This window comes from Dama dama, chromosome 5 (assembly GCF_033118175.1).
Source record: "Dama dama isolate Ldn47 chromosome 5, ASM3311817v1, whole genome shotgun sequence".
NCBI classification, from domain to species: Eukaryota; Metazoa; Chordata; class Mammalia; order Artiodactyla; family Cervidae; genus Dama; species Dama dama.
Genome location: NC_083685.1, coordinates 96,829,153 through 96,854,619, shown reverse-complemented (window position 1 = coordinate 96,854,619; position 25,467 = coordinate 96,829,153). Strand labels below are relative to the sequence as shown.

Here is a 25,467-nt window from a genome sequence, read left to right as displayed (position 1 = left end):
TCCAGGCATGAATAGTGGTGTGGATTCATAAGTATCTTGTAAAGGTGCTCAGCATCACTTTGTACAACTCCCAGGCCCTAAAGACCCAGTTTCCTCTGTCATCCCCCTGCATTTCTACTTCACCATGGGGAGGGAGTGCTTTGTTTCACTTGGCCTCATTCAGCTTGGAGCAGGGGACTCACAGGCCATTGCTGGAAGTGGGGTCCCTGCCCTCCCTGTTGCCTGAGGATAGGCTGGTTCTGCCTTCCAGGTGCCTTTCACAATAGCACCCCAGACTAGGGAAGCTGGTGAGACCACTTTCCTAGGGTGGTAGGTACATGGCAAGGTTCCTGTACCCCCTCCAGGACAGTTCAAGCACAGAGCATGACATACTCAAAAATTAAGGAGTGATAAAAAGCTAGAAATGCCCATAGAGCAGGTGAGCTGCTAATATCTGATGGAAGAGTGTAGAAAAGAGGGGAGGGGGGCTGGGATAGAAAGATAGTCTGGGTCTACCTCTGACTGGGAAAGGCTTTTATCCAAAGTAGAGAATTTTGTTTTGTTTTCTTTTGTTTCCTCTTACAGGCAGTAGAGAGCCCTCGAAGACCATATTTTGTTGTTAGGTTTACAGTTTCACTAATTAAGTTGTTTATTTGCAGAGTTTCTCAACAATTAGGAAACACTGCCACCATGTGGCTATTGGGTAATGTGGCTGTCGGCCAAACTGTAATGCAAACTGCCAGGTTTTCTCTGATGTTGTTTAATAATTACATCAGAGAACACATCCCTTGCTTCAAAGTAAATCAATGATAACCTTAATCTTAATGTAAAAAGGAAAGTTTTTCCAAGAAATCAATACCTGGGTTCAATTTTCGGATTTCTTACTTTGTTTTTAAAATTCCCATCTAAATCTTCAGGGATTCTGATCTCAAGAATCCTTTCTAGTCCCAGAAACCCGTAGCTCAGAATCAATCTACCATTTCCAGGTTAGTTTGGCATCAAATTGTCTCCAGGACGTTTCCCTCCGTGGTGGCAGATTCTATTTCAGCAGTAGGTCTGTTCTTGGATGGATCACAGGTGGACAGACCCAAACTCAAATATTTCTTTCTTTTTTTTTTAAGTTTGGTGATTCGGGCAAATCACCTAACTTCTCTAAGTCTCAGTGACTTCATCTGTAAAATGGGGGGAACACCTTTTCACAGAGTGATTGTGAAGATGCAACATGACGTGTATATATCCCTGGCCCATCACAAGGAAGTCCTCTTCCTGCCGCACTGTCCTGGAGGGCGTATTGTCGTTGAGCACGCAACATGCACTGCATGGAGGTCTGTGATTTAACACCGCAGGTTTACCAGGTTCTCCAGCAACGTTCCCTGAGAACGTTGGAGCTACTCATCCCCTCAGGCTTTGTGAGGACCACCCCCATGGGTCCCACTCCTATGGGACCATGCAACCACCCCGTGCGTTGCCTACCAACGTTGGGGAGGCTGGCGATTGCAATCCATGCATCTCCCGGGTGCGCAGCCAGCGGCAGGTGCGTGGGCATGGGCGGGGAGGTGTTCATTCCTCGCCCCTCCCTTCCTCGGGATTGGGGGTGTAAATGGATAATTCAATCCCCGTGGGACTCGGCTCGGTGGATTGGCTGTCTCAGCTCGCTCCCGCCCTCGGCACCCCCCGCGTCCCAGGTGGCTCAGGCGCCCTGTTTACCTTGAGAGCCTGTCCAAGTGGGGCTCCATCTCTGCACTTGCTCCTCTCTAAGGCCCCGCCCTCCGGGGAAGCGGGGAGAAAACCGGGCCGAGCCATTCTTCGCCCTTCCCCTCCCCCGGATCGCCCGGAGAGGTCGGGTAAGGGGAACCTGGTGTGTGTGGGAGGGGGAGTCTCAGAACTGGGGGATCTGGTTGGTATCCCGCTCTTGTACGGCGCGAACCTGGAGTTCTAGCCCAAGGCCCGAACATCACTCCCCCCCCCCCCCCCCCCAACACACACACACACACACAACTCCCGCCTCCGTCCTGTCGTGCTCAGGGCTGGATCTCAGGTACGCTCAGGTCCCTAAAGGAGACACAGATGTGGCGACTTCTCTGATAGATGTTCCGCCTTCCCCAGGAGGCGATGACCCCCAAGCCAACCGGACCTCCGGACGGGGGCTGGGGCTGGGTGGTGGCGGCCGCAGGGTTCGCGGTGAATGGGCTCTCCTACGGGGTGTTACGCTCCCTGGGCCTCGCCTTCCCTGACTTCGCGGAGTATTTCGACCGAAACGCTCAGGAGACGGCATGGGTCAGCGCCCTGGCCCTGGCAGTGCAGCAGGCAGCCAGTAAGGAGGGGTCCCGAGGTGGAAGGCAGGAACTGGGGTCGGGGGAGGTGCCGTGAGAGCAGTGGTGGGGGACACACCTGACTGGTTACCAAACAACCTAAGAAAAACCGACCTTTAGAGTTCGACCTTCAGAGCTAGGTCGAATTTAGAATTCTAAGTTCTAAAATTGAGTAGGTCTTGAGATGAAGCAGGGCGGGGTGGTGGTGGTGGTGTTGCTATAAGGCGGGGGAGAAGTTTAGGCCAGGAAAACAGTCAATGAGAAGTGTTGGAGCGAGTTTGGGGGTCCAGGGGGCGTGTCTTCCCTTGACTCCGCCCCCTTCCAGGCCCAGTGGGCAGTGCCCTGAGCACCCGCTGGGGGGCGCGCCCCGTCGTGATGGTTGGGGGCGTCCTCACCTCGCTCGGCTTCGTCTTCTCGGCTTTCGCACACAGTCTGCTGCACCTCTACCTTGGCCTGGGCGTCCTTGCTGGTGAGGGAGAGGGATACCCGGGTTCTTAAGGGGGTGATGGTGGAGCTAGGAGCCTGTCGGGTACGGAAGCCAAGAGGGCGGGGGCCTCCTGCGAGAAACAGAGCTGGGATGGCAGGGCCTGGCATCCCTGGTTTCTCTCTTTACCCGGTCCTATCCATTCACAGGCTCCGGCTGGGCCCTGGTGTTCGCCCCTGCCCTGGGGACCGTCTCCCGTTACTTCTCCCGCCGTCGAGTCTTGGCCGTGGGGCTGGCACTCACGGGCAACGGGGCCTCCTCGCTGCTCCTGGCGCCCGCTTTACAGCTCCTCCTTGATAATTTCGGCTGGCGGGGCGCCCTGCTCCTCCTCGGAGCCGTCACCCTCCACCTCACCCCCTGTGGTGCCCTGCTACGACCCCTCGCTCTTCCTGGCGACCCCCTGGGCCCACCCCGAAGCCCTCTAGCTGCCCTCGGCCTCGGTCTCTTCAGACGCCGGGCCTTCCTAGTTTTGACACTCGGCACGGCCTTAGTGGGGGTCGGTTACTTCATCCCCTACGTGCACCTGGCTCCTCACGCTTTAGATCGGGGCCTGGGCGGGTATGGGGCGGCGCTGGTGGTGGCGGCGGCTGCGATGGGGGATATCGGCGCTCGGCTCCTCTGCGGTTGGCTGGCGGACCAGGGTTGGGTGCCCCTCCCGCGGTTGCTGACGATATGCGGGGCTCTGACAGGCCTGGGGCTGCTGGCGGTGGGATTGGTGCCGGTGGTGGGGAACGAGGACAGTTGGGGGGGCCCCCTGCTGGCCGCGGCTGGGGCCTACGGCCTGAGCGCCGGAAGTTACGCCCCATTGATTTTCTGTGTGCTCCCGGAGCTGGTGGGCATCGGAAATGTGGTACAGGCCACCGGGCTGGTGATGATGCTGCTGAGCCTCGGGGGGCTTCTAGGCCCTCCCCTGTCAGGTAAGGGCCAGAGCCAGCAGATCCGCTCGCCACCCCCACCCCCCACCTGCAGCTGGGGACCCAGGCCTCTAAGTTCCTTTCCGTCTCCTCTCAGGCTTCCTAAGGGATGAGACTGGAGACTTCACCGCCTCCTTCCTCACGTGCGGCTCTTTCGTCCTCTCTGGCAGCTTCATCTATTTGGGGCTGCCCAAGGCGCTGCCCTCCTGCCGTCCGGCTTCACGTCCAGGCACTCCACCCCCTGAGATGGGGGAGCTGCTCCCGGTACCTCAGGTTGCCCTGCTCTCCCCGGGAGACCCTCACTCCACTCTGGACACCACTTGTTGAGCCCCTCCCCCAATAAAGACTTTTTATCTGCTTTTCCTGCAAGCTCCAATTGTTCGGGCAATCTATGCTGCAAACATTCTGCTTAAGATATTCAGAAAAGCTGGTTGATGGGAACAGGATCCCCCTAAGCCATGGCAGGTGGGAAGGGTGTTTGTCCTGTCAGTCCATTTCTCTTTGCCCAAGTGCTTGCCATTATAACAGGAAACCTTTGAGGAACTGTCTGTCTGCTTCAGGTTTGTTGGGGGAAGGGGGGGTGCTCATGAGTGCTAGCTGCCCCATCCTCATTTCCCAGATAAGTCTTTCTGCATTTCAGTCCCCCTTTACTGGCCTGAGGAAAATACAAGCATCCTAGACTTCATCACTCTTAGCTATATCTCTCCCTTCCAAACTAGCACCCCTCTCCCACATCTCACACCATTTTCTTAATTTCTAATTTACAGGGGAGAGTAGGAAAGAGGGAGGTCAGTGGGCAAGTGGGAGGGACTGTGGTCCAGAGAGCAGAGTCCAGGGTTAAATGCTCTGGGTCACCAGAGGTCCTGGATACCTCCCCTCCATTCCCCAGTGTGACCCCATTCAGCCCACTCAGGCTTATGGGCCCAAGCACTTTCTGAGGTTCTGAATTTTGTCCAGTTTTCTTATTCAGTTTTATCCCAAAGACAGATCTTTTCCAAGGAGGGCAACACTAGAGATCACATGTAAAAAAAACTATGATAAGTATCTTGGCCTTTGATTTTCCACAGTTGATTCATAGCTCAGTGGGGCAGGCTGAACTGGATCCTTCTGAAAAGGTTGTGGGAGCAAACAAGAGACAAGAATCCTTGAGAAAATACAAAGGGTTGGCACACACATTGCAGGAGCCCCAGGCCTGCTCTGAGGGGCAGGGTGGGGAGGGGGGCAGATCAGGATGCTTAAGGCATTGTGGTTCTGTGGGTGCCAAGATGGGGCAGAAGACCTGGAGCCACCAACCACTTGTTTTGTGGGTCTGTCTGCCCCTTCTTGGAGTTCAATCCTCTCCCAGCCCCTCCTCAGGCAGGGGGACTTTGGTATCCAGTGCCTCTGTTACATGGTCCTGGGGCTTGGAGGTAGGAGCTGAGAAGCAGAAGAAGTGGGGCAAAGTGATGAGAACTCCACTTCCTGCCAGAAGGAAGGTCCCAGCTACCACAAAAGAAGCTGTGTAGTTGCCTGTCACATCCCGGAAGTAGCCTAGGTTCAAGAGAGAAAAAAGAATACACATGGGTGATCTGTTTCCTGGAACTGATGACTCTGACACATTTTGGGGTGGAGGGATGAAAATGATCCTTAACCCATCATCTTGGAAGAGTTCAGACTGGGTGAGTTTGAGAACTCTGGCTTCCCAAGGGGCTTCAAAATGTCACTTCAACCACCTTCCTGCCTTCAGAAAGGACCGCCAAACTAGCCAGTTTAGGGCATCCCCAGATTTGGGGATACAGATCGAGTCAGCCACACCTGTACCTTTCTTTCCCTTCCATGCCTTCAGTTAATAGTTAGAGGAAAATATTAAGGATCTGAAGGTTCTGGCTTCTGAAGCACGGGGAACTTTGACCAGATGGCTCAGACCCCTGGCCTGGGGCCCAGTGGGCCAAGCATGCTATGTCTGGCAGAGTCCTCTGAAAACCCCAGCTGTAGGTACACTGGCAACGGTGCATCAGAGGTCCTCTTAATCTTTCCACAGCCCCAGTTTCTTTCCCCTGGACCTGTTTCAAGGCTGCTATCACTGACCATATCAGCTGTGTATCTACCATGGCAGAGGGCAGTATTAACATACACTATGTCAATTCCCCTCCCCCCACCATGGTAAAACACAGTAGCCCTGGCCTACCTGGAAATCCTATTCCCCTTACCTGACAGAGGAGCCCCCAGCAGACCCCCGATGCTTTCTACCATCTGTACCAGTCCCAAGCCACAGTATATCTTTCCAGTCCCCACCAGTTCAGGCAGCATGGAGAAGGCCACTGGGGTCAGGGCCCCTGATGTGAAGCCATAGGCCACAGTCAGGGCCACCAAGCCAGTGGGCGCCTCAGCCACAGGGTACAGGGCCAGTATCACCCCAGTCAGGGTGGTCCAGAGCATCAGGAGTCTTGCCACAGGCCCTGGGACAGCATCGCCTAGCCATCCAGAAGCCACACGCCCCACGAGGTCAGAAATAGCCGCCACCGAGAGGAGGAAAGCAGCGGGCAGTGGGTCCCAACCCAGGTCCCGAAGATGGGCCACCAGGTGCACATAAGGAATGAAGTAGCCAGTGTTGATCAGGGTGAGGGCAACGATATAACGGAGGAAGGGGCCGTGACGCAGGAGGGAGGTGATTTGGGCCCTAGGGCCACCCACGACAGGGTCCTCAGCCAGGGAGAGTGGACGGAGAAGAGCACCACAGGCCACCAAGTGAAGGGAAAGGGCAGACACCAGAAGTAGGGCCCCCCGCCAGGCATAGTGGTTGAGCAGCCATTGGAAGAGTGGGGCAAAAGCAAAGGAGGAGAGGCCCACGCCCGTCAGGGCCAGCCCGGTGGCCAGGGATCGCCGGCGAGAGAAGTAACGAGATAGGCAGGCCAGGGTTGGAGTGAAGGTCAAGGCCCAGCCAGATCCTGTCAAAAGGAAAAAATGGGGGTTGAGTTGAGGACCCCTTAAGAAACTCAGAACACTCCCTAAAGAACTCAACACTGCCCAGCAACAAAATGGAGCACAGGCCTAAATCACACCCCTGGCTCGATACTTTCTAGCTGTGTGACCTTGTGTATCTTAACCTCCTGACCTCAATCTCATCTGCAAAATGGAGGTAATACAACTTAGCAGACTCTGGAAGCTTAGAGACAATGTTTGTAAAGTCACCACCACAGAACTTTGGAGTTAGACCTGGGCTCTACCATTGCTGGCTGTGTGAAATTCATCTGCCAAATTGCATAAGCTTTAAAGACTTTCCGCATCTGTAAATAGGATAATGATGTTTATTTCACAGCCAAAGTATCTTATACAACTTTACAGTAATTATTCCTTTTACATTCCAGTTCCACTAGTCCTTGCCTTGGATCTTTGAATTTCCTGATTTCCCCTAACCTGTTTATCACTTTAGTTACCTCTGTTAAGAATTCCCTTCGGGGCACAGGTGCTAGCCAAAACTTTCTCTGAGTTTCCCTTAAGTCTTTCGGAAGGAGCAGGAAGAAAGTAAAAGTCCTGAGGCCAAAAAGACTCAGGTTTTGACTCACCGGCCCTGCTCAGCGTCTTACCTGAGAGCAACCCAATACTCAGGTACAGGTGGGTCAAGGAGGTAGCAAAGGAGGCGAGTAGCATCCCCAGCGCAGCCAGGATGCCCCCTGTCATCACCACAGGCCTGGGACCGAATTTCGTGCTCAGCGCACTGCCTACTGGGCCTGGAGAAGAGAGAGTTCTGCGAGATCTCAGGCGTCCTTCTCCAGCACCGCTCCCCCTCCCCATGTCTTTTACAGTCCCCGCATCCCCCACTCCCTTCCGAGGGTCGAGGGACCCAGGAGCAGCACTCACTCCCGAACTGCTGCACCGCGATTCCTATGGAGGCGATCCAGGAGACTCGCGCGGCCGGTTCTTCAAACGCCGCCACAAATTCCACAAAGAAGACGCCGAAGGAACGGAGCACCCCGAACACCAGCGCCGACTGGAAGAACGCTGAGAGCACCACCATCCATCCCCAGCCCCCGTCGGGGGGCTCGGCCCTATATGCCATCTGGATGGTACCAGGGCTGCCTCTTTAAGCCCCTTTGGGAGCGGAGCGGATCTTTCCACCTCTGCCCACCCACCCAGCCGGACAGCTTGGGGCCGCGCCGGAGAGGCGAGGGTGGCAGAGAGGAAAGTATCCACGAGGGCTTGAAAGCTGCAGAGAGGCTGCGTGAGACGCCTGCGCTTCTCCCCTAGTGGGGGAGATTATAATGGGGAGACCAGGCCCGCGCTAGCCCCCACGTTCAGCGCCGGGGGGCGTGGCTCCGCCGGCTTCAAGTCTGGAGTCGAGGCCTGGGCGGGACAGACGGGGGAGGTGGCTGAACTGGGCCCCACCCCTGAGGTGCACCCGTCTCCAGGTGGGTTATCTATCTTCTCATTGAAAGTGTTAGCACCTGGCCAGCCGGGTCTGCATCGAAGCTCACCAATAAGGACGCGGGACTCCTCAGCAGGGGGCGGAGCCAGAGACACGGGGCGGAGTTTAGAACCTGTCCTGTACTGGGCAACGAATGGGGCGCATGCGTGAAGAGGGGTTTTCGGAGGCCAAATAGTTGGGCCCCACGTGACCCAGGAGCGTGTCCTGCTGCAGCTTCGGTCTCCTGTCCACCTAGCGGGCTAATTTGACCGGACTTCTGCACAGAGATGCGCACGTTAGGAGTCCGTGGGGGTTGGTGGTGGATAAACTGGTTCAGGAGAGGAAAACATATTTAATGAGGGGTCCAGGAGTTGAAACGCGGGGCGGGGGTGGGGGGCGTAGAGCGATTATGAGATAAGGTTAAATCTAGATGCCTGGATCCTGGAGAGGGTTCAGAGGCCAAGGAAAGAGGAGAATGGGCTGTTGGATTCCTGGCATATATTTCTGTAATGCGAACTTGTTCCTGTCCCTTCTGTTCCCACTAACAGGAAACCTACAGGTCACAGAAACCAAAAATAACTGGGCAGAGGAAGTGCATCTGTGAACTCACTTAGAGCCCCACCAGCACCCGTCTTCAGTGGGACTGGAAACTTTCCCTCTGCCCTCTGGTAACAACCACTTCCTAACCACATTTTTCGATCACATGATGGGATAGACTAAAGAGACAAGCCATGACCACTGGTGCAATCAGCCCTTCCTTCCCAACCAGTACCCAGTTCTTCCAACCTCATGTAGCACTAATGATTTGGCTTCAAGCTCCTTAAAACACTGACCTTGAAATCTGAGCTCAAGGGGTCAGACAAGTGGGGCTGGGGTGGGGAGGGCGGCTGTGTAATTTTAAAAAGCATATTGAGCCTTATGCTTTTTTATATGTGGGAAATAAAAATAGTCATACCTAAAAAGTTTTTTTCTTTCTTTCTCTCTTTTTTTTTTTTTTTTTGTAAGTGGAGTCAGAACTTTGGCCGGAAGGGACTGTATCAAAGATGTAGAAGTTGGTGTGGCTATATAACATAATAGTTAAGAGCACAGTCTGTAGAATCAAATTTGTAGTTCCAGTCCTGGCTTCATCACTTATTAACTTGGCCAAGATACTGAATCTCTCAGTTGGTTTCCCTACTTGTAAACTGAGGCTAATAATAGTTCCTACTTTTAGGTTGTCAGGGGGTTGAGTTAGAAAATCTATACACTAAAATGCCTTGGGCTGTGAAGTAATTAGCCTCCAACTAATAATAAAAAAAATAAATAAATAATTAAAAAAATAAATTGAAAAAAAATAAATAAATGCCTTGGGCTTCCCAGGTGGTGTTAATGGTAGAGAACCTGCCTGTCAGTGCAGGAGATGTAAGAGATATGGGTTAGATCTCTGGGTCAGGAAGATCCCCTGGAGGAGGGCATGGCAGTCTACTCCAGTATTCTTCCCTGGAGAATCCCAGAATCTCTCCTGTGGACAGAGGAGTCTGGTGGGTTATAGTCCATAGGGTCACAAAGAGTCAGACATGATTGAAGTGACTTAGCATGCACATGAAGCAGGAGGTAAGTAATATTAGCTGGTCTTATTTTAAACAGGGGATAAGCCGTAGAGGGAGAGGAAGGGAGGTTTTAGTTTGTTTTGTACTTAAAAAAACATCTAACCCATGTCATGGGTTTTAAAAGACAGACACACAACCACAAACTATAAATGTTGGAAGGAAATTATTCCTTCCATGTTAATGGACTTATTTCACAGATGAGGAATTTAAGTCCAAGAGGGAGGTAATTTATCAGAATTAGTGACCCTTCACCCTCTGGGCAGAACAAAGCTGTGCATCCAAGACACACAGGACAAGAGAAAGGGTGGAAGAGAATCGAGTTCTAGGCACTGGATGGATTCCAAGACATCACTGCTGGGGGAGGGGTAGTGCTGGCACACTGGCTCTAACCACATGGTCTCACTGCCCCCTCTAACACCTGTTGTCCTCAGGGGACCCAAGTCCTATCCATTTTCCGTGGTGGCAGGGGGTGTCCCAAGCATTAAGTTCCCCTGCACAGATGCATCCCCCAGCATCTTGGTATTATTTGTGGCTTCCTGGTTTCTCCCTGCTGCCTCCACACCTCAGGCAGGAAGTGACTTCAGAGCAGCAGGATGCAGGTGGCTCCGGAGAGACTTCATGAAGTCACTGGTTCCTACACAATGAACCGGAAGGCAAGGGCAGGGAAGAGGAGAACAAGGGCCACTTAAAATGGATGGGACAGTGGGATGGGCACAGAATCCAAGATGGTATCCATGTGGAAGAACCCTCTTTCCCCAATCCCCAGATCACCACAGGCAAAAACCTAGGACACAACAGGCAGCACAGAGAGGCTTCTTTATTCCATGATTCTGATATTGCACGATCTAACATCTCCACCCCTTGGCACTCTCCACCTGCCCATCCAATCTCCTTAAAATATATATGTAGTTTCTTCTCAACTCTTTCCTCTACTTTCCCTCCCTCCTTCAATTCTGCACTGAGGTTAAGAGGGAAAGAGGGAAAAAGTAGCTTTCTAGCCAGTCCCCAAGTGACAGCCACTAGGACTGACCTGTCTTGAGGAAGCTCCATCCCACAAATTCAAAGTGCTTCTTACCCTCTACCCCATGTCCCTAAACCAACAGGCCCCAGAGCAACAGGGGCAGGACTGTAATACTTCAGAGTATCATCTAACATTCCAGACGCTCCACACAGTTAAGAGGCAACCCATTTCTAACTTTCTACCTACTTGGCCTACACCAGAGACTGTGTCCCTCAAACAGCCTCTTAATCCTACGGGATACTTGGTTAACTAGATGGTCCATCAGTCAGTCTTTTAAATCTTTAATCCCAACACTAATCTCGATCATAATCCCAACTACAGCAAATCCATAATGGAACTCAGCCCCTTTTCTCTCCCTGTGGAAGGTTCTAGTGCTTTCACTGGTTCCAGACAGGAATGTAGTGACGGGAAGACCAGGTCACAGACTCAGCTTTTCTAAGGTAAGAAAGTTACCAAGCACCTGTGACTTCTAGAGGCAAAGAAATTTCTGAAATCTGGACACTTGCCAGAAGATGTCCAAATACTTACTAAAGGAAGAAGAGGCTCATCTCATGTAGAACCCCCAAGGAACATTCTAACCTAGATGGCTCTGCAGTAAAGGAAGGGTCATAGTCTTTACTCAAGATAATTCTCCCCTAGGTCATGGCATTCTTAGAGACTGGGCAGACTCAGAAAAGATTGCATCATTTCTGATATGGAATTGCAGATCTCTCCTGCATGGAGGGATCAACTTCGTGCTAAGAACAGGCCCTAGTGGGAGGATTGTGGGCTCAACTCAAGCTCCCGGGTGAGTTCTATCAGATAACCAAAACTACCATGGAGCCAAACCTAGGTGACCAGACTAATAGGACAGTCAGGGGCCTACGAGAAAGCCTCTCAAGTCATCCCCCAACTTCCAGGACTGACAAAGGCCCCACACCAACTGCCTCCAGGAGGTATATATTACCTCCACTTCATCATAGGTTCCTTGAAGAACAGAAAAAGTCTATATCCAGTGCTAGCCTGCTAGAAAACCTACAATATTCAGAATATTAGAGAGGGTTCCTGACCCAATTCCACAAACCCACATGTTCCCAGAGCTGCCCTAGAACAAATAAAGGTTCCAGACCTAGAATTGAAGGGGCAGGGCACAGGGAACCCTTTTCTCCATTTTAAACAAACCAACAAGCAAGTGGGAAAAGAACAATTCTAAAGATAAAAGTTAAGACAATAATAATATAAAACACTCAAGCCAAAGGAGGCAGCCAAGTGCTAATCTCTGCCAGCAGAGCTGTGACCTCACATTCCGAGTTTCAGGTCACTTTTGATCACACTTGTAGAAGAAGGACATGGGAAATGCAATAGTATGAAGGCCCTGGTGCCACCCAGAAGCCTCAATAAATTATATTTACAGATAAATGAGACGGGGGCTGCAGGTGGAGGCCTGATTCCTTAGGAAAATCAGGCTTCCAGTCTCTCTGCTCCTCCAGCTCCTAGCTTGTTCTCTGCTCAGAAACAATGTCGACTGCGGGGAAGAGGTTTTGACCAGCAAAACAGGCAGATCAAGCCAGGATCTCCCACCCCTGCTCCCCGCAGTGAGAAATTAAAGGTGGTGGCCTTCGCTGATATCCAGAGGCCTCGCACACCCCCACGCCCAAGCCTGGCAGCGAACCCAGGCGTGAGCCGCAGCTTTCCGTCTTCCGGGAAGGGAGTGGGGCCGGGGCGGCACTCGGCTAAGGTCCCCCTAGAATGTGGTAGTGCACTTTGGTGTTGGTAGCAGCTCCGTGTTTCTGGCGCAGATGTAGCCGAAGTTGACTCTTGTGCCGGAAATGCAGACCGCAGGGGTCGCACTGTAGGATGACAGCCGGGTCAGGTCTCTTCGCTACCCACGACCACCTTTTAGATGCTGAGCGAGGGAGAACCGCCTAGCACTCCACCTGAGAGAAGCTCTTGGGGATATAGCTCAGAGGTGGCTCTAACCTCTGGTGGCTCAGAGGTTAAAGTGTCTGCCTGCAATGCGGGAGACTCGGGTTTGATCCCTGGGTCGGGAAGATGCCCTGGAGAAGGAAATGGCAACCCACTCCAGTATTCTTCCCTGGGAAATCTCACGGATGGAAGAGCCTGGTGGCCTACAGTCCACGGGGTCGCAAAGAGTCGGACAGGACTGAGCGATTTCACTTTTTCACTTGAGTCCCCACATCCTCCCAAATCCTCGGGGGAAGGCCTAGGAGGCCCCCCTTCAGCAAAGCGTTTTTCCACCTGTCACCTCCTCTTCAGGAGGACCGAGCCCCGTCCAGGACTGCCACCCCTACCTCCGGCCCCACCCCTTTCTCACAAGGACACCGCCCACCTAGCTTCGATCTAAAGGCCTCCAGACCCGCTCCTTTAAGAGCCCCGCCCGTCGGTAAACAGGAGGTAATTCCAAGACTTTGGGCTAGACCCACTCCAGTGTTCTTGCCTGGAGAATCCCAGGGATGGCGGAGCCTGGTGGGCTGCCGTCTATGGGGTCGCACAGAGTTGGACACGACTGAAGCGACTTAGCAACAGGGCTAGGCCAGGTCGGGTACTCACGTGGTAAGGCTTCTCTCCGGTATGGATGCGAACGTGACTCTTGAGGGTCTGTAGGTGGCGAAAGCGAGTCCCGCAGGTGGGGCAAGGATAGGGCTTCTCCCCGGTGTGGATCAGCACGTGCGCGCGCAGATGCGCTACCTGGGAAAGGAGGGAATCTCAGGCCGCGCCCCTGGGAGGGACGGAGCCCTCCCCATTCGGCCCACCTCGCCTTCTCGAAAATTTGCCTGCGATCAGGCTCTGAAACTGACTCCGTACCTGTACAAAGCGCGAGCCGCACGTCTCGCACTTATAGGGCTTCTCTCCCGAGTGGATGCGGCTATGCGTTTTCAGGTTAGCCGGCCGGTTAAAGCGGGCTCCGCAGATGGAGCAGTGGTAGGGCTTTTCCCCTGGAGGCAGAGAGGAAGGGAGGTCAAGAAGAATAGCAGGGGGCACAAAGGCCAGGGTCTTCTCCCTGCTCCTCCCCTACCTGTGTGCACCGTGCGGTGACTGGCCAGGTTGCCCTTATAGCGGAAGGCAGACCGGCAGAGCTGACACTTGTAGGGCTTGTCCTCATCCCCAGAAGCCACGGGGTCCAGCCCCGATGAGCACCCAGCCACAGCCTCACAGTTCTGGCAGCTGAAAAATTCACCTCCTGGGGAGGGGTTGAGTCATGACAACAATAGCTGTGAATTCTCAGACCACAGGGTAGCAGGTTTTGTTTTGTTTCCACCCCACCCCACCCCCCGCCCCCCAATTTACTGTTAAGGCTGCTGAGGCTCATTTGACCTGCTCTGGGTCACATGGTTATTTGAGAGGACAAGCCAGGATCTGTCTCTATGTCTGTATAATTTGACAGTATTCTGCTCATCAATCCAATAGTGGTGGTAGGACGTGGAGGCCCCTACTTATGGGTGGAAGTTTCTGTTTCTTTCTCTCTCACTCGCTTTTTTAATTTTAAAATATTTATTTCTTTGGCTGCATCAGTCTTAGTGGAGGCATGTGGGATCTAGTTCTTTGACCAGGGATTGAACCCAGGCTCTCTGCATTGGGAGCATGAAGTTCTAGCCACTGGACCACCAGGGAAGTCCCCCCTCTCTTCTCTCTTGCACCACCCTGGATGACAGCTTGCCAGAGAGGCTTTGCCAGCCCTGGGCTGACCACTCAGCCCTGGATGGGAACACGCCAGAAGTTCCCAAACACTGCTGCTCGTTGGAAGCTTTAAAAAAATACTGATGCCTGGCTCCCACTTGCAGACATTCTGATCTATGGGGTGTGACCTGGGCAATGGGATTTTAAAAAGCTCTCTAGGTGATTCTAATTTGAAAATGGACTAGGCCTTCCCTGAGGTCTTTTGGCCCCAACTGGCCTTGAGTAGCCACAGGAGAAAAGCCAAGGGGGGTAGAAGGAGAGGCTCTTACCTGGTGGTGGATGAGCCCTCCCAGAAGGTGACCCAGTGGTCTCTGGAGCCTGGGGTGTGAGCTGATGGGGGGTATTGACTGGAGCCCCACATTTGAACTGTACAGTGGCAGCAGTTGGAGAAAGCCTAGGCAGATGTCAAGGCCCAGAAAAATGGTTAGGAGACATCACATGGTGGGGTATTGACCAATGTGCCCTATCCAGTTGTATTGCCAAGGGCTCACCTCACCAAGTAAGCCTGGCCTCTGGCCAGCTCCCTAAGGTGAAGCCCACTCCTTCACTTCCTGTTATTGATCACCCAGGCCCAATGGTTGTGCCTCTTGAGCTGAGGCTACTGCTACAAATTCTGGGGTTGGGGTAGGGTGGGGTGGTTTCCAGTTTCTATACCTGCTCTGGGGACTGGAAATGGGTCCTTCTTCACTGCTGCTGCTGCTGCTGCTGGAAGCCTCGTCTCCGCTGGGGAGCCGGGCCTGGGAGCAAAGTTGACCAGAACTCCTCTCCCCTGCCAGGCTCCCTGCTTGGGAGGCCTGAGAGTTCAGTACGATGAACTTGTATTTTTTCCAGTTGCAGGCCTTGGGGTCTGGGCTGTGTGGACTGGGGGGCCCTTGACTGCAGCTGCGAGACTCAGTAGGTGGGTCAGGGTGCCCTTCCGAACGCCTGGGACTGCCTGGCGGAGGGGCCGTTGGCGGCGTGGGGGGTTCTGCCTCCAGGGGCCGCAGAGATATGCCCAGAGGTTCACAGCTGAGAAAAAGTGCGATGGACATTAGTGCTATTCCCTAATCTTGGCCTCTGCCCTTGATACCTGGGATGCCATTTCACCCACGAGGAACACCAAGTTGGGGCTCCCTCACCTGGCCTGGATGAAGCGGTGGCATGCCTGGACCACATGCTCCATCTGCAAGTAGGTGGCGGCCGCGAGGACTGCTGGGGCGGTGGCCGGAGAGAGGCGTAGGCGCGAAGTGTACATGAAGTCCAGAAGCGGAGCGAAGCCTCCGGCTTCGGGGCCCCCGGGCAGGGAGAGCATGTCTACCCCTACCCCTGCACGGCCTCGGAAAATTGAATAGAAGAAGCCACTGGAGGGAGGGAAGATATGTCGGGTTAGGGGCTGGAGAACCAAGGTGGGACTCGACCCTGTCGAAAGCCCCGACCCTATAGAAAGCCCCGCCTCCCTGACTCTCACCCCGCCCTCAATTCCCTGTCGCTCCGCCTCCTGTTTGTGGAAGGCTTGGTTTCCGGGTCCTCCCAAAGACCTTATAGCTCCGCCCCTTTCCCATTTGGTCCCACCCCACTCCATGAGCCACCCCTCGAACCTGCAGGCAATAAGAACTGCCTTGTGAGCTCGAAGGGGTTGCCCGCCAACCAGCAGCGTGACGTCAGTGAGGATCCCGCGCAGGCGCAGCTCATTTAGGTTGCCGAGCACGTCGGAGGAGTGGCGAGTAAACTCGCGGACGTAGCCCAGCGCTCCCTCCGGAGTAGCGGTGGAACCCATAGCGACGGAGGCCTGCGGGTGCCAAGGACAGGGCTCAGGGATCCTTGTCGTCCCAAGACGCCTTCCCTCCCGCAGTTTGCCTCTTCTTCCTGAGGTGCAGGGGAAAGCCGCCGGCCCCGGCTCACGCAGTTTTACTTAATTCATCTCGTTCTGTCAGCCCTCAACCTCAGTATCGCCCGATTTCCTCTTCTAACACAGCGCTTGGAGCGAGTTGAAGTTTCCCACACCGCTGCGTCGATGGCAAGCGTTGGGAATCCAGTCCACAGCGCCTTTACTTAGACTCCCAATGCCCTTCCAGTATCCCCATTTCCCCTCTGCCTCACCGCGCGCCTGGTCTCAGGTGTACGATCCTGCCTGGAGACCCCAGAAGACCTGTGGTCCTCATCCCTCCATATCCCAATCGAAGCTCCCTTCCCCGAACCACGAAATTCCACTCTCTAGTCCTGGATCCCTAGTTTAGCCCAATTTCTGGGCCTCGGTCTTCCTACCATCAACAAGCCCCAACCCTCTTAAGGGACCCAGGAGTCTGCCTCCCTCAGTCTCTGGTTCTTACCCCCGTCCTGCAGGGGCTTCAGCTTCTCTTCTCAAGGGGGGCGGGGTCTCTCTCCCCTCTTGGCCTCGGCTCCTTTATCTGGCCGGGATGTCGGGGGCGGGGGTGGAGGTGGGGTGAACGCCTGGGTCTGTATCCTTCCTTCCTCCCTCGCTCTCCAGATGGCGAACCCGGGGCGGGGTCTCCGGCTCCAGGGCGGGACCTCGGAAACGCTTGGGTGGTCGTAACGTAAGGGGTCTTGGGCCACTGAAAGTGGAACCGAGGGTGGGACATTGGTATTGGGGAGGAGGTTGGGGATATTGAGATGGGAAACATGGGTGACTAAGTCGTTGGGTGACCTGGGTCGTCGGGGGACTCGGGACAGCGAAAATTGATGTGCTGGTTTTAGAAAGGAGCCTGTTACAGGGGAGTGAATACAGCAACCCGCCGCCCCGGCAATGTACGGTATTAAGGGAGATTGAGGGGAGCCCAAAGAAACACCCGGTTTGGGGAGGAGACAGTGGGCTTCCGTGGGGTCTCAGACAGGGAGGGTGTGGTCATTCAACAGGCTTCTCTAGCGGGGCCTGCAAAAGAGGGGCTCTGACCGGGCGCGTTAGGGAGGGGGCGGATATGATTTCTAGTTCGTTTCCTTCCATTGTCCTGCGACCGGACGGCTCAGCCAGCTGCTTCCCCTCGAGGAGGTGGGGAAAGCCCCGGGTGGCGGCCGAGAGACGCTCAAGAGACCTAGGGTCCGAACTTTTCGCTCCCGACGCTCTTTTGAATCCTTTTAGGGATCCAGAGAGGCAGATTCCCGCCCAAAGCCCGTTCGCCCTCCCCCAGGCCCAGCTCTTTAGGGCTTCGAGCACCCGCCCGTCGGCGACGCTTAGAGGCTGGCGGGACGCCGCGGTCCAGCGCGGCAAGCAAGCGAAGCTCGGCAATGTTCAGCTCCTTCCACGAGGGGGCGGAAGAGCACTAGCCTCGCAGCGCCCTTCGTCTCCACTCGGCTGGGGGTCCATTCAGCCGGGGGCGCAGGATCGATTAGGTCTGGGCGGTCATTCTTCCCCTCTTTGCTCGAATTTACTTTGTCCAGGGGACTAGGGTTGGGCGGAGGGAGGGAGAGTTAGGCGACAAGAGGGGACTTCCCTCTGAACCTGGGATTCCTGCCTGGGGTGAGAAATCCGGGGCTTTGGGAACCAGGGAAATGAGTGGGACAAAGAGAGGGGGGTCTGAGCCCTGGGAGCCCAGGATTTCTTTCTTATTAACCTAGATGCTATTATCTGTATTTAGAGGTGAATTTTTTAGTGAACATTAATATAAAAGTTAGATGCACTGAACAGACAGAAGAGGAAAGGGAGGGCCTCAGGGTAACAGAAGGGAGAGAGGGCAGAAGGGGCTGATAACCCCAATTTAAGTCCCTGAGCTGGGACATAGGCACGGGTCACACCCTCGTATTTTGTTTGGGGAGACGAGGTTCATTTGGAGAATGGGGGCCAGAGCTGAGTCCAGCTGCCAGGCAGGACTTGCATTTGGGCTCAGGAACGTCTACCGTTGCCCAGAGTAGCCATGACTGGCCATAATCGGTGAGGCTGCATATAGAGACCTTGGGGCCCTCCTCTTCAGAACTGAGGATGTCTTTTTTGGGGTGCAGGAAAGAACTGCTGAGACATTGGGAATGGGGAACTAGGGATTGGAGATGGTATGGTGGATTCTGCAAATGAGGGTTACTTTGGTCTCTGCCCAGTTGGAGGTGGGAGTTAGACCTGTGGCTCCTTTGGTATCAGGGCGGAGTTACTTTTATGTTATCTGGTCTATCTGTCAATTGTGGGGTGTTGAGTTACTCTAATCATTCTGGGCCCTGAGGGCTGCATTCAGGGTTGAGGGCAGTAGTAAGTCAGAGGTACGGAGCTGATTTTGAAGCTACACTGGGCTTCCCGGTGGCTCAGTCGGTAAAGAATCCGCCTGCAATGCAGGAGACCTGGGTTCAATCCCTGGGTCGGAAAGACCCCATGGAGAAGGAAATAGCAACCCACTCCAGTATCCTTGGCTGGAAAATCCCATAGACAGAGGAGCCTGGTGGGCTTCAGTCCATGGGATTGCAAAGAGTTGGGTACGACTGAGTGACTAACACTTTCATGGAGCTGATTTGAAGCTACATTAGTTCTGGGGATTCTGACACCCACAGTCAGCGACGTGTTCTTCGGAGATGGATGAAAATTTGGTTTAGGGGATTCATGGTCATTGGTGTTTGTGGCCTATCTGATTTCAAGTAGAGTAATCATGGTGGTTTTAGGGTACAGTCTGATGGGGGTACCAGATAAGTTTTGAGATTCAGATTATATTTGGGGGGACATGAAATTCAATTTGGGGTTTTTATTAGCTTGAGGTGGAACATAATAGGAACCTGGGAGCAAATTTGAAGGCCTTCTGTGATTGTGGGTCCTTGCCAGGGAGCAAGGCTTTATATATGAATGTTGTGCAAGCTGACTTTGAGGAGGGTGATATTTCTATGTATGCATGAGAGCCAGGAGGCTTTTTCCAGGAGAAAAAACAAGGTGAGGGCCTAGGGTAGGAGACTAAAGTTTTGGGGTGTCCTTATTTTGGGGTGTTTTGCCACCCTTTGGTGCATTTGTTGAAGCTGAGTGGTGGATCATGATGTGAGATTGATTTTAGGGTTCACTTAATTTGGACTATGATAATGGTTTGGGATATCCTTTGCTTTTAGCTCCCTCTCACCCTAGACTCTAGAAGTCTCTTTAGTGAACCTCCAAACATGCCCAAGATTTGAAGGAAGAAATTTGGAAAGGGAGTGTATCTCTTCTTATTTTTATGTGGCCTGGATAGATCTGAGGGAGAAAAGGTAGTTTCAGATTCTGGACCCCAATTTATTAAGGGTGCACACCTTGACTTAGGGGAAGGTGGGGGGAAGTGGGGTATCTTGTGGTCAGGTGGACACTCCTGACTAGGGCAGTGCTGTTGAAATTGTGGCAAGGAGAGGTGGTGATGAGGTACAAGGAGGTGAATCTTGTACCCTGATTTTCTAGGATAAGAGCCCCAAACAGAAAGCAGACAGAGGACTGGGAGTGTGGGTGAGATGGGGGGGGGGGTTCCCCACGGCAGCAGGGGCTGGGGGGTAAGCCAGGCCAGCTCTGCACACCCTGGTCCCTGCTCTCTTCGGCTCTCCTCCCGTCTCTCCCTCCCACCGCCCACCCCCCCAACCCAAGGAAAAAAAACTGCCTGTGCAACAGCAATGGCAGATTCCAATCCTCCAGGCTTTCCTAAACCACCACGGAGACCAGCCAGGGGGGAGGGGAAGGGAGGATCGGGCTTTCCTGCTTCCCTAAGACTGGGGCTATGAGCTTGACCTCCTGGCCCCTAGCCCTTCGAGGAGTGCCCCCCTCCCCCGGCCTGGAAGCCAGGTGTCCTGGACCCTAGCCCCCGAGCGGGGGGGCCTGGAGAGACGGGAGGAGGAAGGAGGGAGTGACTTCCAAAATTGGCATCGGGACAGAGCAGGGCTGGCGGGAGGCAGGTGAAAGACGGAATTTTCCTGAAAAAACGGGGGGATCTGAGGACCCCAAATTTGGGGAGCTAGTCCAGGACCGTCCTGCCAACATCCTAGATTTTTTTGGGATTTTTTGGGGCCCCCGGGGCCCCTCTAGATGGGGTGAGGAATGTAGTGTTGGGGGAATCTGACTGGGGCACTGCAGCTGCCTCTCCCGCCGAGTTGGAGACGGATGGGCTGGGACGGGTTTGGGGGGGGGTGTCCCCAATTCTGACTGGAAGTGGAGGAACCCCCTCCTGTGCTCTCATGTGGGGGTCCCCCCTCCCTAGGGCACTCCCCACTCCCTGAGCCAGCCGAGAGGAAGGAGGCCAGCGATGCGACTGGGGCGGCTCCTTTCTCCTGCACCCCAAATGTGAGGGATGCACCCCAAATTTTGTTCCCTTCAAAATAGGGGACCAGGATCTCAGGGGAGAGTAGCTGAGGTAAGTGGGGAGGAAAGTGTCCCCTGTTTTCAGGAGAGACGTGGCGGTTGGGGGGGAGGTTTGGAGGTGCGTGCTGGGGTGGGGTTGGGCTTTGTCAGTCTTGAAATTGGGGGGATGATTGAAGAGGCTTTCTCTTACACCCCGAAACTGCAGTCCCCCAGATAGAAACCAAAGACTGAGACCAGAGGGCCCCCCAACATCCCCAGCCGTTAGTATAGTGTTTGATTTCTGTTTCATCCATCCCCACAAAGGCTCTGCCGAGGATGGGAGCTGGGGGCAGCTGTTCAGTTTTGGGGTTATGGAGGGGCGTGTGAGGAGCAGGAAGCCTTGGCAGGATTTGATGTGGGACAGATAGGGGTCTCGTCTGAGGGGGTCTGGCATCCCCCGGGGCCTAAAAAGACTGCTTACACCACCATCTTAGATCTTTTTGATTGCTAAGAGTTTTGGGGGGTGTGTCGGAAGCGGGGGTGGTAAAGGGAGGGTAACTTTTGGGTTTGAGAGGATATTATTTTGATTTGAGGAAGGGATTTTGGCCCTTGGATTTTGCTTTCTGGGGGGTGTTTTTTAAAAATCAAGTCCTGGACAGGAGAAAAAGGCTGAGGGAAGGCCTAGGGTGGGGGTGGGGAGAGGCATGTTTGTCAGCTTAAACGTGGCTTTCTGGGGTGGGCCCGCCTTCCTGGGCCTGGTGAACAGGCTGGTAGGGGTTGTTGCGGAGGGTGGGACTTGGGTCCTGGGGGGCCATGAGGAGTGGGGACAGTCCTGGGGGTTGAATACCTGGCCCCCAGGTCCAGAAGGCCCTCTTCCTGGGCCCTGCTGCTCCCCTTTCCCCCTGGCCTCCATTTCCTGCCTTTGGCCTCCATCTTGTGGCAGGCCCAGGGCCCAGGGCGACTTCCGGCCCCCCTCTCCCCACCATGTTCCGGCCCCACCACCTCTGGACTGCCAACTCCCAACACTGCTGTCCTTGGCCTTCTGTCTTTCCTTGCTTTCTCTTGGGTTCTGACCCAGGGAGGGGAGGAACGGACACAGGAAGCCTTAGGTCCCTGCCCTTGCTGAGTCGAGAGGCAGTCTGTTGGTCCCCCACAGTCATTCCCTATTTCCTCAGATCCCACCCCCCCCAAAACTAGGGATCCCTTGAGCAGAGTTCCTACAGGGAAGATGGTTCCAGTCTTACTACACTGTAAGCTTACCCCATAGGCCCCTCTCCCTTCAGTTGCCTGCTCAGCTCCTAGCTCGAGTTTCTTGTTTTCCCCAACCCTTCTTGGGGCCATGTTTGCCTTTCAGCCTTCTCTATCTCCCCACCCTCGGTGGTGGGGGGTCCCCACAGCACTGTCTCGTGCTCCCCTCCTCTCAACCCACCCAGTCCTGCTCCCGCCCCAGCAGCACACTGTGGTTTGTACGGCACTGTGGCCACGTCCAAACCACACTGTGGTGTTAGAGCGAGGGTGGGGGAGGCACCGCTGAGGCTTGGCCCGGGAGGCCACCCTGGAGAAGCGACACAGAAAACATCTGGGGCCTTCTGGTGAGGTGGGAGGTGGGGTGGGGTGGGGCGGGGAATGGGAGGTGTGAAAACCCTGGAAGCTGCCCCTCTGAAGTCCCCAAGGCAGTCTCAGGAGTACTGGCTGCCAGAGACCCTGGAGTACGTGCTGCCTCCAGAGAGCAAAGTGGAGTCTTTGTTGCCCACGCCCAGCTCCCCTGGCTCTAGCAGCACAGAAATATTGGCACTGGGAAGAGAGCCTGCCAATATTAGCTGTGCTGCTCCAGGCAGGGTGGTGAGAGCTGCCGAGGAGGGGCTAAGCCCCGGGAGCTAAGCAGAGAATGTCCCCTGTACTCCAGTAATGTCAGGCAGAAAGTACCAGGCTGAGAGGGAGATCTTTATTGTTTTCTGTATAAAAACGTCCATCAGTTGGGGGGGACCCAGGGGTTGGGGTGCAGATGCTCATACAGGAACAGCAAGGTGGGCCGCCCCTGGCAGCCTTTCCACCCTGTCTCATGCAGGCCTTGCTCAGAGTCCCAAGCGATCCACAGGTCCAGGGTGAACAGTGAGAGGGGTCAGAGGTGGAAGACTCAGCACGAGAGCAGAGGAGGATCAGCGGAGGTCAAGAGAAGGCCAGAATCCAGGGTCAGGCTGTCTGGAACAGGAAGTAAAATGGGCCGAGATGGAGCAAGTCCCAAGTACGACTCCCGCCTACCCAGAGCACCTGGCTCCTTATAGACCTGACCCTGCATGCATAGCAGGGAACTTTCTCTTCCCCAGTTCATGGGAGGGGGCTCCTGCTGAGACCCTCCCCACCATCCCCCATCCCTTCAGCTGTTGTGGGAGGAAGAGGACTCCTACCCTGGTCGAAGTTGAGTTTCTTGGCTGGAGGAGTTTCTCCTAGCCCCTCAATATCCACCAGGTCACTGTTGGCGTCCGAGTCATTCAGAGCACTGAGTGTCACATCTGGGAGCGGGGCACAAGCTAGGTTCTAGGTTCCCTGATGGTTCTCCCCCCACCCCACCCACTTCCCAAAGTTTCAACCTTTCCTTCCCTCCCTTGCCCACCCCAGCCAGTTTCTGGAAACTTCACTGGGATAGGAAAAGAGATCTGTCCTCTGACCAAAGCCCAACTCTCTCACTGAACCTTGGATGGGACATCTAATCCCCAGGTGGCAACTCCACAGCCCTCACCAGCCTTCTGTTTCTTTATGGGGGGACCCCCGGCCTCAGGGACACTGGAGCTGCTTGGTGGAGGAGCAGTTGGAGGAGGTGACAGTACACCAGATGCCACCTTCTTGGGCCCTTTCTTAGGTGAATCGGCTGGAAGGGGGATACCAGAGTCTTCATATACCTTTCGTTTCACGGTGGCCTTTATCTGAGCCCTAAAGAGACGAGAGAGCAAGTTAGGAAGGGAGTCATAAGAAAGGCTGAGGGAATAGGGGGTGGGGGAAGGGGAGATGGGCCACTCTGAAGGAACACTGGGGAGCTCCTTCATAGGAATCCAGGTGAGGGCCTCAACGACCTTTGCTAGGGTTCTTGTTTTCCTGGAAGCTTTGCAGCCAGTGAAGGCAAATGGAGCGTGAAGAGTGGAGTCCCTCAACTGAGGAGTGGGAAAGGCCCACCCTCTAATTCTCTTGTGGGAGAGATGCATGGATGTGGAAAGCTACCAGGTAAGCCTGGGTGACCTACAGGTAGATTGAAACTTACTAACAGATCCTGATCGACTAGTTCAGGATCATATCCCTGGAAACACCACAGGAGTGTTCAAAAGATCTGTATAAATAACCAGGGAATTCCTATTAGCAAATTCAACTGTTGGGTATCTTAAACTACTGGGCAACCTAAAATTAAATTCATGTAAGGTCCTGATGACCACAGCATTTTAGTAACTTCTGACCAATTGTGACAATTCTTTTATTCTTTCAGTTCTCTAGGGACTCTGTTGCTAACAGAGTAGGAAAGATGTTGAGCTGGAAGGGAGTTTGAGGAAGATGAAACAAATGGGTATGGAGGAAGAAAGCTGCCCACCGCCCTTTCTCTGCCAGCCAGCCCTCCCTCACACTGTCCGTTCCTTGATGACACAGCTGATGTGATTAAGATCGTCCCCAAATCGCTTCACAGCAGCCCTCAGCATCTCTATCTCCGTCTCCGTCCACTTGGCACTGTCAGAAGGGGAGAGGGGAATAGCGAAAGTGGGAGGAGGGGTGTGGAGCCAGCCCACAGGCTACGCATTCCACAGCAACCAGCCTCCTCCCTGCAATGTCCGGGGCCCCTTCCATGAAGAGGTCCTCTTTAAAAAACAAACAAACAAAAACAGCAAAAAAATTCTTAAGGCCCTGCAGGAACCCTGAGGACCCTCATCCAAACGATAATGCAACAACCTTAGAAGAAAACCGCTCCCCCATCAACGTGAAACAGCTGCTGTAAACAGCCCACTGAAACCAATTCAACAAGTGTCGGGGCGTGGGGGGCGGTGTCTTACAAACAGAACCCCTAAAGACAATCTGTTGCAGTCTGACGGAATTCCACATGATTTGGGCTGAATGGGTAGTGGTGGTGGTCTATGCTCTGCCAATGCGCAGCAGGACAGAACTGTGAAATGAGTCCGGATTACGAGCCTCAGTCTGTGGTTTATCTGTCATTCATTCATTCATTCATTCAATAATCATTTATTATGACCTACTCTGCGCTGTGCCAGGCACGAAGGGAAACTAACATCTGTCCCTGCCCTAGAGAGTGTTGGTGTCTGTGATCGAGTCCCAGCGTCTGCTCTCAGCGTCCAGGTCCCCAGCCCGGGCTCACGTACCCCGCGGGGGAAGAGTCGGCCACGGGATGCAGCTGCATCGTCAGCTCTCCGAGCTTCGTGAAGGCGGCGCCCGCCGCGGAGAAGATCTCTCCGACCTGGGGGCGGGGCAGCGTTACGGGGGGCCGGCGCACAGCCCCGCGCCGTCCCGCCCGGAGCCCCTAGCCCCACCCCAGGTTGGACTCCCGCCCGCCCCCCGCCCGGGACGGAAGAGCCACGAGCCAACTGGGGGGCCCGCCCTCCCGTGGCCGCCAGGGAGCGCTGTCCGCGAGAGAGGTCGAACCTTTGTGGACGCTGACGTCATGGCCCCGCGCGCCTCCTCACTGAGACGCCGCCGCCGCCGCTACCTCGGAGCCGGGACCACGAAGAGCCAGGCGGTGCAACGGCTCCAGCCCCCGCGCAGGAAGTCCCGCCCCTTCCCGCAGCTGATTGGCTCCAGCTTGGGCGCTCACCGCCTCACGAGCCGCGGTTACTTAGGCCGCCTCGGCGCGCGGGAAGGAGTGGAAGACACCGCCTCACTTCCGCCCCGGTTTCACTACACTTCCGTCGAGAGGTCGGGAT

General features: G+C 54.6%; 4 protein-coding genes across 10 annotated transcripts; 1 reads left to right on the top strand and 3 right to left on the bottom strand.

Moving 5' to 3' along the window:
* The first annotated feature begins 1,686 nt into the window (after positions 1-1,686).
* SLC16A11 (solute carrier family 16 member 11) lies at positions 1,687-4,059 on the top strand. Of its 2 annotated transcripts, none has more exons than XM_061143281.1 (5): positions 1,687-1,818; positions 2,086-2,293; positions 2,617-2,760; positions 2,925-3,692; positions 3,787-4,059. In XM_061143281.1, the coding sequence occupies exons 2-5, from the start codon at positions 2,092-2,094 to the stop codon at positions 4,014-4,016; spliced, it is 1,344 nt and encodes a 447-aa protein (XP_060999264.1). In that variant the 5' UTR covers positions 1,687-1,818; positions 2,086-2,091; the 3' UTR covers positions 4,017-4,059. The 2 variants fall into 2 exon arrangements, with proteins under 2 accessions (XP_060999264.1, XP_060999263.1); XM_061143280.1 differs by having other exon boundaries at positions 1,696-1,823.
* A 646-nt stretch (positions 4,060-4,705) lies between these two features.
* On the bottom strand, positions 4,706-8,149 carry SLC16A13 (solute carrier family 16 member 13). Of its 2 annotated transcripts, none has more exons than XM_061143282.1 (4): positions 7,530-8,149; positions 7,256-7,399; positions 5,879-6,616; positions 4,706-5,219 (listed from the first exon to the last, which is right to left on the bottom strand). In XM_061143282.1, the coding sequence occupies exons 1-4, from the start codon at positions 7,726-7,728 to the stop codon at positions 5,020-5,022; spliced, it is 1,281 nt and encodes a 426-aa protein (XP_060999265.1). In that variant the 5' UTR covers positions 7,729-8,149; the 3' UTR covers positions 4,706-5,019. The 2 variants fall into 2 exon arrangements, with proteins under 2 accessions (XP_060999265.1, XP_060999266.1); XM_061143283.1 differs by having other exon boundaries at positions 7,256-7,416; positions 7,530-7,648.
* Positions 8,150-10,461: 2,312 nt separating this feature from the next.
* Positions 10,462-16,744, bottom strand: BCL6B (BCL6B transcription repressor). Of its 2 annotated transcripts, XM_061143278.1 has the most exons (9): positions 16,671-16,744; positions 15,939-16,129; positions 15,480-15,701; positions 15,016-15,369; positions 14,631-14,755; positions 13,700-13,864; positions 13,489-13,619; positions 13,234-13,371; positions 10,462-12,512 (listed from the first exon to the last, which is right to left on the bottom strand). In XM_061143278.1, exons 2-9 carry the CDS (start codon positions 16,115-16,117, stop codon positions 12,396-12,398), a joined length of 1,431 nt encoding a protein of 476 aa, XP_060999261.1. In that variant the 5' UTR covers positions 16,118-16,129; positions 16,671-16,744; the 3' UTR covers positions 10,462-12,395. The 2 variants fall into 2 exon arrangements, with proteins under 2 accessions (XP_060999261.1, XP_060999262.1); XM_061143279.1 differs by lacking the exon at positions 13,700-13,864.
* A 5,733-nt stretch (positions 16,745-22,477) lies between these two features.
* On the bottom strand, positions 22,478-25,418 carry C5H17orf49 (chromosome 5 C17orf49 homolog). 4 transcript variants are annotated; one of them, XM_061143272.1, is made up of 6 exons: positions 25,190-25,413; positions 24,910-25,004; positions 24,164-24,265; positions 23,295-23,485; positions 22,963-23,067; positions 22,478-22,756 (listed from the first exon to the last, which is right to left on the bottom strand). In XM_061143272.1, the coding sequence occupies exons 1-6, from the start codon at positions 25,208-25,210 to the stop codon at positions 22,692-22,694; spliced, it is 579 nt and encodes a 192-aa protein (XP_060999255.1). In that variant the 5' UTR covers positions 25,211-25,413; the 3' UTR covers positions 22,478-22,691. The 4 variants fall into 4 exon arrangements, with proteins under 4 accessions (XP_060999255.1, XP_060999256.1, XP_060999257.1 ...); XM_061143273.1 differs by having other exon boundaries at positions 22,478-22,752; positions 25,190-25,410; XM_061143274.1 differs by lacking the exon at positions 24,164-24,265 and having other exon boundaries at positions 25,190-25,418.
* Positions 25,419-25,467: the final 49 nt, after the last annotated feature.

Bases quoted from the DNA above. Each gene is read 5' to 3' on its own strand.
- BCL6B (XM_061143278.1), bottom strand. From the start codon at position 16,117: ATGGGTTCCACCGCTACTCCGGAGGGAGCGCTGGGCTACGTCCGCGAG. The intron at 15,370-15,479 runs GTGAGGGAGCCC...ACTTTTTCTCAG, and splicing joins CACCGCTTCATCCAGGCCAG to CTGTGAACCTCTGGGCATAT. The intron at 12,513-13,233 runs GTGAGTACCCGA...GTCATCCTACAG, and splicing joins CCGGAGAGAAGCCTTACCAC to TGCGACCCCTGCGGTCTGCA.
- C5H17orf49 (XM_061143272.1), bottom strand. From the start codon at position 25,210: ATGACGTCAGCGTCCACAAAG. The intron at 23,486-24,163 runs GTGAGGGAGGGC...TCGTCTCTTTAG, and splicing joins GTCATCAAGGAACGGACAGT to GGCTCAGATAAAGGCCACCG. The intron at 22,757-22,962 runs GTAGGAGTCCTC...TTCCTGTTCCAG, and splicing joins GAAACTCAACTTCGACCAGG to ACAGCCTGACCCTGGATTCT.
- SLC16A13 (XM_061143282.1), bottom strand. From the start codon at position 7,728: ATGGCATATAGGGCCGAGCCCCCCGACGGGGGCTGGGGATGGATGGTG. The intron at 6,617-7,255 runs GTAAGACGCTGA...TCCTTTTGACAG, and splicing joins GAGTATTGGGTTGCTCTCAG to GATCTGGCTGGGCCTTGACC. The intron at 5,220-5,878 runs GTAAGGGGAATA...TCTTGAACCTAG, and splicing joins GCTGGGGGCTCCTCTGTCAG to GCTACTTCCGGGATGTGACA.
- SLC16A11 (XM_061143281.1), top strand. From the start codon at position 2,092: ATGACCCCCAAGCCAACCGGACCTCCGGACGGGGGCTGGGGCTGGGTG. The intron at 2,761-2,924 runs GTGAGGGAGAGG...ATCCATTCACAG, and splicing joins TGGCCTGGGCGTCCTTGCTG to GCTCCGGCTGGGCCCTGGTG. The intron at 3,693-3,786 runs GTAAGGGCCAGA...GTCTCCTCTCAG, and splicing joins TCTAGGCCCTCCCCTGTCAG to GCTTCCTAAGGGATGAGACT.